Consider the following 10,901-nt stretch of genomic DNA (forward strand, 5'->3'; position numbering starts at 1 on the left):
GCAGCAGAGCCCTGAATGTCGAAATAAGTTAATCATTGCCGAGCCATGTGTTTTGATGAAGAATGAAAAATATGAATGCAGCTTCCTTGGATTTCACAATGACAAACATTTGGAGTAAATTGTAAACATTTGAAAAGAATACAAAGGCAGCAGTTCTACATAAGTGTTACTTATAAAGCTTTGCGTGCAGATTTGACTGCTGAGGGGAAAGAAAAGTTGATTAACCCAGCGCTTTACTATTCATCTGGAAGGTGAATGGCATGTGGCGATTGCTCAATCGTCGAGACTGCAATGAATGTGTCACTAGAGAGTCTGAACCGGGCGGAGTTCCAGCTTTGGGAAGTCTGATTCATTTTAGCGAGTCGCTTCGTTCGGACGAAGAGATTCAATAAAAGTGATTCAATTATTCTTTTGAGTCATCACTCTAAAGGTTCCGCTAAAGTACCTACAAGCGCGATATTGTGTGCGTCACGTATGAAGTAAAACACATTTGAGTTAAGCTAATTATCGCTGTGGTTGGTTTGGGCTGTATCGATCGTGTTGCTTTTGGATTCAAACACCAAACAGTTTTACTGCCAAGGTTCTTCCATTCAGTGGAATGATTAAAAGAAGATTCCGAATCGATTCAAGTGAGTCATTAAAAAGAACCGACTCGTTCGAATCGGATTAACCCATCAGCTGAAAGTAGAGCTCAGAAAACAGCATCAGTAATTCAGTGAGTCACACAGCCCTTCTCTCGGGCTCAGATCTACACCGGGAATATTTCACACCACACAGCTGCCTCATACAGTATCTCTTGGGCTTCAATGCTGTTCAAAAAGCTCAAACGGACTAGCTAATGCAACAAAAAAACAACTTAAAAACAATGGATTTAGCGAAACTGCAAACCTATGATACAGACACTTGCATTTCACATTCATTGACGAGTAAGTAGCATATTTTTTCCTTTTTGCAGCGCAGTGCACAGATCCTTTCCTGGAATATGCTTGCTTGAAATGAGCCATGTGTTTTGATGAAGAATGAAAAATATGAATGCAGCTTCCTTGGATTTCACAATGACAAACATTTGGAGTAAATTGTAAACATTTGAAAAGAATACAAAGGCAGCAGTTCTACATAAGTGTTACTTATAAAGCTTTGCGTGCAGATTTGACTGCTGAGGGGAAAGAAAAGTTGATTAGCCCAGCGCTTTACTATTCTTCTGGAAGGTGAATGGCATGTGGCGATTGCTCAATCGTCGAGACTGCAATGAATGTGTCACTAGAGAGAGTCTGAACCGGGCGGAGTTCCAGCTTTGGGAAGTCTGATTCATTTTAGCGAGTCGCTTCGTTCGGACGAAGAGATTCAATAAAAGTGATTCAATGATTCTTTTGAGTCATCACTCTAAAGGTTCCGCTAAAGTACCTACAAGCGCGATATTGTGTGCGTCACGTATGAAGTAAAACACATTTGAGTTAAGCTAATTATCGCTGTGGTTGGTTTGGGCTGTATCGATCGTGTTGCTTTTGGATTCAAACACCAAACAGTTTTACTGCCAAGGTTCTTCCATTCAGTGGAATGATTAAAAGAAGATTCCGAATCGATTCAAGTGAGTCATTAAAAAGAACCGACTCGTTCGAATCGGATTAACCCATCAGCTGAAAGTAGAGCTCAGAAAACAGCATCAGTAATTCAGTGAGTCACACAGCCCTTCTCTCGGGCTCAGATCTACACCGGGAATATTTCACACCACACAGCTGCCTCATACAGTATCTCTTGGGCTTCAATGCTGTTCAAAAAGCTCAAACGGACTAGCTAATGCAACAAAAAAACAACTTAAAAACAATGGATTTAGCGAAACTGCAAACCTATGATACAGACACTTGCATTTCACATTCATTGACGAGTAAGTAGCATATTTTTTCCTTTTTGCAGCGCAGTGCACAGATCCTTTCCTGGAATATGCTTGCTTGAAATCAGCCCGGTTATATCAGTTTAAACTACTGCAGTTTGTAAGAATGAGCGTGCAGTGGCTTCAGAATCCGACACAGGGAAGACACGGACACAAGCGCTTTGACACAGACGAGCCTGTGACCAGATGTCCGCGGCTCAGCGAGTCCTCGGCTGATGCGGGTCTCCTGGGTTCCTCACCGGGATCCCCGGTAAGCGGAGCGCCTCTGAGCCTCACCTCCGCCCACCAGGGTCCCGCTCGTATCGGCCAGTTCCTGCTAGTGCCCCTGACCGACCGACCGGGGGTGCACAGCGCTTTGGACATGGACACAGGAGAGGAACTGCTCTGCAAGGTAAACCGCTGCATACTATAATGTACATTACCTACATAAGTATGATCCACTTCAGTCAACTAACACGTGTTATGCCTCCGAGACCCAGCACAACATATTATAATATTTAGTTAAAAAAATAATAATGAAAGTGTTTGGTACTAAACAACACAGTGATTTTAAAGTTTCAATAATAATACTTAACTTAAACCAATTACTATTATATTGTGTGTTATTTATATTATTTATATTTATTGTATAAATATTCTAGACCTATATTATATAGAAATATGCTAACAAAACAGGAAAAAAATACTGCTGGACTTAAAACTGGCAGGTACTGTATGATCTCAGAGATATTAACAAAAAAATCAATATGAAAAAATGAAATTGCAAAAAAGAATTGCTGGGTCTCGTAATCTTGATATTTTTTTTTTTACATTAAAAAACTGTTAAAATAATCATACACGTTCAGTGGGAAGGGATATCAGAATTTGTGTGCATTACATGGATGCCATCTTATATCTATAAAATCAAATATGACAGTCTTGTGAATCTGTATCAAGTATTTGCAAATGCATCTGCAACTGTGTGAGAAATGTGGGGCTGACATGGCACACAAAAAGGCTGTATATGATAATTACATCAAAATACATTCCATTTTACATAGTATGTTTGTGCTTTAATCTTAGAGCATCACCTCCATTCACCTCCAGTGAACTGACTTTATCAGGTCAGAGTTGTAGTGGACTTATAATACTATACTGAACACTTTTTTTGTTTTGCCATCTGCAGATGTTTGATATGGGCCATTACCAGGAGAAAATAAGAGCCTACAGCATGCTGTCAAGTCATAAGAACATTGCACAGATCAAAGACATAGTTCTTGGGGAGTGCAAAGCATATGTGTTCCAAGAGAAGGATTTTGGCGACATGCACACCTTTGTAAAGAGCAGCAAGAGACTTCCTGAAGACCTGGCTTCCAAGCTTTTCTACCAAGTGGTATCTGCAGTGAACCACTGCCACCAGGTTGGCATCGTTTTGGGAGACCTCAAGCTTCGCAAGTTTGTGTTCTCAGACGAGAAAAGGTGAGAGTTCTAGTTAGTGTGTCTGTGTGAGAGTGTGAGAAAGCAGGAGTTTTTTGGGCACGCCAGGTGCGGTACTGTAAATAGCGCATCAATGCTGTGACATCAGCAGCGTTATACTGGGTGAATGGTGTCAGTTCTAGTTTCATTCAGTTTTCACTTCCTCACAGCAATGTGTCACATTGCAGGTGATTGGTGCTGCTTCCCTAAAGATTCAATGGAACAAACCTATTAACACTAATTTACTCATGTTTCTCTGTAAGAGGAACAACTGGTAATCCGACCTCTGAACTCGTGTCCAGAGATTTTTCTGAGATTTACGTAAGTGAATTATGTATTAAAAATAAAATTTACTGAATTTAAATATTTTTATCCACAATCCCCAATAAAGAGAACATACTGGAGCCTGCTGATCTATCTATCTAATTCTGAATACATACTGTATATAAATAAAACTGATATATAAAATAAAACTGATATATAAAAACTGATATATATATAAAAAATCAAACTGATATATCAAATATATATATATATATACACACACACACACACATTCATACATACAAACACACACAAAGTATTTTTATTATTGTTATATGTATTGTACATTTTCCATTTTTTTATATTTTCAACTTTTAGATCAAATTTATTTTATATATTTTAACATGTTTATTAAATATTATTTTATTTTTAGATTAAACTATTTAGATTTTATTTTTAGATTAAAGCTATAAAACTTATATATAATACATTATATATACATATTAAATGTTTTATATTTGATTAAATATTAGTTTATGTATTTTAAGATGAAATATAAATTATTTAAATTTTTATATAAAGATAAATATGAAACATTATTTTTATATTTTAGCATAGCTGCTTTAATTAGCATGCTGTGTTTCGGCTGCTAGACAGTAACACTCACTTGAAAAAGTTACGCTTTCTAAATAATTGTTTGTCAAATTAATCCAGTTTATACACATGGCTTGGGATTCCTGCATTCTGTTACATTACATTGTGCCTAAATGTTTTTGAATGAAAAAAACGATGTAAATTTCCCTTTAAAACGCATCTGTTTAGTGCCAACTAAACTCCAAACTCACCTAATTATACCAGGCTTCCTTAAAAACCAAATTAGTCAACTAGTCTGTCAGGCAACCCACCAATTAGCCGATTTAGCAAATATGTTGTTTTTCACATCCCTCAAAACATACAGTTGGTTTGCCATTTCTGGGCCAACATTTTAAGCCTGACCTTTGGACATCGGTTTTCATTTGAGTGAATGTAAGCAGACAAGAACGTGTAAGAGGACGTAGTCACCCTTCTCTCATAGCAGCCAACGGGTGCAGCAAGATGAGTCATAGCAATGCACACAAAGGGGAAACTCACCATTCAGGATCATACCAACACGCTCGACACTCCACTCCTAAATACGGCACCGCTCGTAGATGAGGCGCGCCGGCTGTGGCCATTGCGACACTTACAGATTGGCGGTCTGGCCTGGCAGACGTGACCAGGGCATGCTGACATTTGGTCAGACGAAAAGTGCAAAGAAGCGTTTGTGTTTTCTTTCACTTTGTTCGGCACCAAGCAGCGTAGTGACAGGTTATGCAAACCTGCTCTTCATACACACTGTATCTTTCCGAATGCAATTTCCATAGCTAGAATAGCTTTTGCGAAATGCGGTAATGATGAGTGATGGATAAGCAACAAAAAGGCCGAAACGGTGATAACGCTGAGATACGGTGTGTGTGATCGCATACACAAAGACGCTCATTGACCTGGAATGTGTCTGTAGTTAGATTGTGAAACACGCACACAAACAGGCTGGCTGGGCAGGGGCCGTTCATACGTCACTGATGTAACAGCACTGTTCGTGGGTAATAAGGCTCTGCCAGATGCCGTGAGCGTACGGCACAGGTGCAGGAAGAGCACAGTGGACCTGCAGCACAGCGCAGTGCACTCATTTGTCCTCAGTCTCTCTGTCTGTCACACACACACACACACACACACACACAGGACTATGACTCATTCTCTCCACCTCTCTGGCAGAATGCTGTTGTGTCATCTGCAAACCCCCAAACCCAGGCTGATAGCCAGTGATGAAACACAATAGCATGCAGGGCAGCTCTTGTTTTACTGAAAGGGATACCACAGACTCATTGGTCATCAAGTCTACCGTTAAAGTCCACAGAGATATTCCTAGAGTAGTAGGGATTTGTTTCCTATTGGAAATTGAGCTAAACTTAGCCCAGACTTTACAAGAATACATTACAGAGCGCTTTGGAATGAGAGGAAGTGTGTTTATTTTGTGTGCGTGCATTGTGGAAACTCTCGTGCGTGCTTTTGTTTAAATGAAGGCTGTAATTAGATGAGGATCTGTGCTTTATTTGTTGTAGTAGCGCCGTTTGAGGGTCAGAACTACTTAGAGCAGCTGTCTTTGCTGTGATTTACGTTCTCAGCAATCTGGGAGCTCAACAAAAGTGACGGAGAGTTGTTTCAGCCCAGTGCACAATAAAGGAAGGCTTCAATACATCACTTTGTTTAGCAGGGGAAGAGGAAGATACTAAATCCATCATCGGCAGGCCCACATGAAATCTGTGTCCACAGAGTTCTGCAGAAAGCTATGCAGATTTCCGCAGAGCCGGATCACCTGTCATTTACATCACCCCAATCCCCCTGTTTTATACTGGCTAATTTGATTGTGCTTTCAGATTTGTTAAAAGTGTAACACAAGATTAACATATTTTACAAAGTTTAAGGCTGTTTGAAACTTGAACTTGCTCTCCAAAGGCAGTTTATTAAGAGATTACCAGCTATGGAAATGCATAACAAGGGTTGTCAAATTTATTGATACCAAGGATCAAATATCATCTTTTTGTAAAGACCCCCCTTCTTAAAATATGTAGGCAGCTTAATATTTTCATCTATAAAAATAAAAACTGGCTAATTCTCATTGCACTAAAGCAAACAAAATATTATTTGGAAAATATTTAAATGATTTAAATGAATTTAATTTATTTTTTTAGTCATTTATGACCTGTCTTTAGAAAGCAGCATTAAATATAATTTTTATCAAATTTAGTGAATGTAAAATAATCATTGCATCAGTATCTTTTAATTAACTTATAAATTAAAATAAGTTAAATTAAATATGACAGCCTTAAAAAACACTACTGTTCAAACATTTGGGATCAGTAAGATAGTTTAAAATAAATAATACTTTTTTTCAGCAATGATGCATTAAATTGATCTAAAGTGACAATAAAGATATTTCTATTTCGAATAAATACTGTTCTTTTGAACTTTTAAAGTTTTCTACAAACATATTATGTAGTAGGGCTGAACGATTTTGGAAAATAATGTTTACCAATATAAAGCTCTTTATGTTCTGTATTATTCAACAAAGACAAGCTATAAATCATTGTATAGTATGACCAACACACTATTAGATAGATTAAACATAAATGTTATTTTCTGTAGGTCAGGCCTATATGTTACGATGAAATTAGGTGATGCATGAATTGATATGAATGACATTTTTATTTAACATCTACAATCACAGTATATTGACTGATTTGTTGAACTTCCAACCTTGTAAGCATGTAATAATTATGTTTAAATAAGCCTGGTGTAAACATTAATATGAAAGTCAGTAACAAATCACACAAACTAAAGTAGATTGCAGAAATATAAAAACAAATCTGTTGCTTTACCACACTACTTTAGGTTATTCAAAGTCACTGTAATAAACATATGTAAACATGTGGACTGCACTTTTTAAACACTGTCTGTTCACTTTAGAACAGACAGTTTTAACCTATTTTTAAAAAACCTGCCCCCCTTTCCCAAATCCCCATTCCACCTCAGACTACCAAATCATTTCACTAAACATTATGAAAAATGAATGCTTGTTTAATTAAAAAAACTGCAAAATACAGTAGAACCCATTATAATCAGTGACGCTGTGTACACTGGATGAGGCGCGACATTAAACTGATGCCGTGTTCTATTTATGACGTACTGACACAAAGTTAAAATGATTTGCAACGATCGCTTTGTCACGTCCAGTGTAGAGCTGTTGCGGCGCCATGCGACAACTGTAGCGTCCGGTATAGACACAGTGAGTGAAGCTGAGAGCAAGATATGCCTCGTCATATTTTCAGCATTTAGCTTTTAAATGACCAGCACCTGCCTGGGTCTGTGCGACTTCAACTATGGCTTTTCTCTTCCCTTTCACAAACCGATCCATCTCCCACTCTTAAGTTACGTCCTTTGGCTGTTTACTGTTTTATTTCTTTTCTTTTTCTGCTGATGGCCCGCGCTCGACTTGAAGCAGCGCTGCTTAGACCGATGGGTGTGTGTCATCAAAGCACTGTGAGAGCTATAAGAGATGCTTTCACTTTGATGTCATACACTCTGTACTTTGAAGTCAAACACACCTCTTTACTCTCGCGTGTCACGTGACCGAGTGTAATCGCAGCCTCTGTGATTGAAAAATCCCATTTTTTCATATCGCGATATTATCGCAAATGCAATTAATCGTTCAGCCCTATTATGTAGAACAACTATTTGATGATGTTTCTGAAATGTTTCTTGACCAGCAAACCAGAATGGTTTCTGAAGGATCATGTGACACTGAACACTGAAGAAATTATGCTGAAAATTCAGTTTTGCCATCACAGGAATAAATTATATTTTAAAATATATATTAAAATAGGAAAAGAGTTATTTTAAATTGTACTATATTTCACAATTTTACCACATTTTTGATCAAATTAATAAATTTTTTCCCAAAGCATTAAGAAATCTTTATTTTTTACTGACCCCACCTACTTTACCATGTAAAGTGGCAACTTTCAAATTTTACAACAAAATGAAATGTGGAAAATGTAAAATACGACCTGATCATTAGTGAAATGTAGCTGATTCTAAATGGACTGTATAAGCCAGTCATATGATTTTCTTAACAGCCACAACACTATAATTCTTCCATGGCTGTACTAAACATGATGTGTTTGTTTTAGGACCCAACTGAAATTAGAGGGTCTGGAGGACTGCCATATTCTGTGCGGAGAGGACGACTCGATGTTCGACACGCATGGCTGCCCTGCGTACGTGAGTCCTGAGATTTTGAATGGCGGAGGGTGTTACTCAGGCAAGCAGGCGGACGCGTGGAGCCTCGGCGTCATGCTGTACACAATGCTGGTGGGCCGCTACCCTTTCCACGACCCGGACCCCGCAACCCTGTTCTCTAAGATTCGACGAGGCACATATTGCCTCCCCGATGGGCTGTCTTTAAGGGCACGCTGCCTACTTCACAGTCTGCTCAGAAAGGACCCGGGCGAAAGACTGACCACAGCGGAGGTCCTCATTCACCCGTGGTTCAATGGCAACACGCAGGACACAGGAAACGCAGAGCAGCAAGTCAACCTCAGAGAACAGACTGTGCCCCAGATAGAAATGGAGCAGGACGAGGATCTTTTCTCCTGAGGAAACCAATATAGCTTGAATAAGGACCAAAACTGTTGGTTTTCTTTGTGTTTTGTTTTTATTATTTGGTTTCTTATATGGATTTTGTAATAGGTTCAGAAGTAGACTCTCAGTGAATACTCACTCAAAGTACTGTATCATCTGTGTCAGGTTTAAGGATGGTGTGCACAACAGCCAGTGTATTTTGAAGTCGTTTTCTAGTGAACCATTCTTGTGCTGTATGAAGTGAATGAGGCTGGGCATTATGGGTCACGTGATAATGAGAGAATGTGAGAATGTCGGCTTGGTGACTAACCTCAGCCTATGGGCCAGACCGGTGGCTTCAAGATTAGTCAAAACGAAACACGTAGGTTGACTCACCAATTGAATACTGCGCTCCCAAAGGTACATGTCTATTTTTAATAGGAGGAGAATAAAACCTAGAGGAATCTGACACATACATACATATGGAGGACTAGAAGTGCAGCTTAAAAAATATAACGAAGAAACAATTATCAATGTATTTAATTTAAAAACGTTTATAATTTCAATAAAAAAAATTAAAATACACATTAACTTAATTCATGTTTAGAAATGTGATTAAATATAACAATAGATGATACATTGATAAATAGTTTTTAAATGCAAATGTTTTTCTTTTAAAGCATTTAAAACAACAACTAATTGCTTTTCTTTATTCTTTTATTCTTTACACATTGGCAGCCATTGTGCGTCAAAGGTGTGTATCCTAAAATCCATAAAGCAATTTTCCAATGCTTTATCATATAAAATTTAAAAGTTGAATTGTTTTATTATTTATATTAATAATTAAAAGAAATATTTTGTTGTTACATTTAAATTTTTAAACATTATTTAAATAAAATACTAGTAGTTAAGTCTATATTTGTTCATTTTTAATAAATGTAATAAATTGATAATTTAATTCTTCACTTCATTTTTAGGTGGCACTTCGTCTTACATGCTATAAGCTGTTTTAAATCACAGATACTGTGTGCTATTCTGACTTCTGCCTCTCAGAATTGCCAAACTGTACAGAAGAGCCGTTCAAAGGTTAAATGTCACTTGACCTTTAAGACTCTGTGACAACCAAGGGGTCACCGTTACATACAGATTCTTAAATGTTCAGGATGAGCTTCTTACAGACTGATACAAAGTGTTCATTTTTCTCTGCTGTATCCTGATCTCTCTAGTTATTCTAGTCACAGTTTCCTTACTTGAATCCAAGCAACCTCATAAAAGCATGAGGCTTCAGTATGGCAGGCCAGTTCATACTGCGGGTAAGATATAAGATGACTCAACAGCTGGGCGTTGGTGTAACGAAGAGGAAAGGGCTATGAACCCAGATTAGTGCGCTCAGTATGACTACATATGCGTAGCTTTACTCTCACGTTAAAGAAAGGAGGGCAGTACTACAATAGGACTACTGTAAGGGTAGAGCGTCCTATAAAGGTCTGTTTTCTGCTTCCCCTCGTGTTGGGGGTTGTATGTTACCTCTGAATCCAAGCATAATGCTGATACGCGACGTTTATGGTTTCTGAAAGGCTCTTTATAAGGGAAGGCTGGAGGGTATGCAAAATGCCTGTCTCATGCATGCAACACATGGGGAAAGCTGACACGAGTGCACAGAGTTCATATTGCACTGTGAAATATGTATTTGTGACACAAACCTCAAGGCTTGACTATGAGGGTTTAACGGTTAAAATTCATTGTACAAATGAGCATTTGTAAATATGTACATCTTAAGTGTGTGAACAAAACTGAATAAAGATTACTCTTTCTTATTTACATCTTTGGTGCATTCTGTGAAATACATCTCTCTAGTGTAGCACAGTGCATTGCATGTAATTCCTTTCTTTCTTTTTACATTTCCAGACCATCAGAAATCACTAATAATTTTCTTAAAGTTGCAGGATGTCAATATATAACAATATATAACTTTATTAAAAGTACATTTTATACTTTTTAAGTAGGCTATATAATTGTACTTGCAGATGATATAATATGTAAGAAGTAATTGACGATGGGCCTTTGAATTATCAAAAACATAATGCACACT

The 10,901-nt window shown here is 37.8% G+C and overlaps 1 protein-coding gene across 1 annotated transcript; it reads left to right on the forward strand.

Moving 5' to 3' along the window:
• The first annotated feature begins 1,678 nt into the window (after positions 1-1,678).
• Positions 1,679-9,324, forward strand: LOC107565192 (tribbles homolog 1-like). The gene is made up of 3 exons (XM_016250412.1): positions 1,679-2,282; positions 3,057-3,349; positions 8,380-9,324. Exons 1-3 carry the CDS (start codon positions 1,998-2,000, stop codon positions 8,843-8,845), a joined length of 1,044 nt encoding a protein of 347 aa, XP_016105898.1. The 5' UTR covers positions 1,679-1,997; the 3' UTR covers positions 8,846-9,324.
• The last annotated feature ends 1,577 nt before the right edge of the window (positions 9,325-10,901 follow it).

This window comes from Sinocyclocheilus grahami, unplaced genomic scaffold, assembly GCF_001515645.1.
Source record: "Sinocyclocheilus grahami isolate Dianchi unplaced genomic scaffold, SAMN03320097.WGS_v1.1 scaffold987.1, whole genome shotgun sequence".
Classification (NCBI taxonomy): domain Eukaryota; kingdom Metazoa; phylum Chordata; class Actinopteri; order Cypriniformes; family Cyprinidae; genus Sinocyclocheilus; species Sinocyclocheilus grahami.

What these genes read in the sequence shown, in the direction of transcription:
- LOC107565192 (XM_016250412.1), top strand. Translation starts at nt 1,998, where the DNA reads ATGAGCGTGCAGTGGCTTCAGAATCCGACACAGGGAAGACACGGACAC. An exon ending in GAGAGGAACTGCTCTGCAAG is followed by an intron (nt 2,283 to 3,056) that starts GTAAACCGCTGC and finishes TGCCATCTGCAG; the next exon opens with ATGTTTGATATGGGCCATTA. An exon ending in GTGTTCTCAGACGAGAAAAG is followed by an intron (nt 3,350 to 8,379) that starts GTGAGAGTTCTA and finishes TGTTTGTTTTAG; the next exon opens with GACCCAACTGAAATTAGAGG.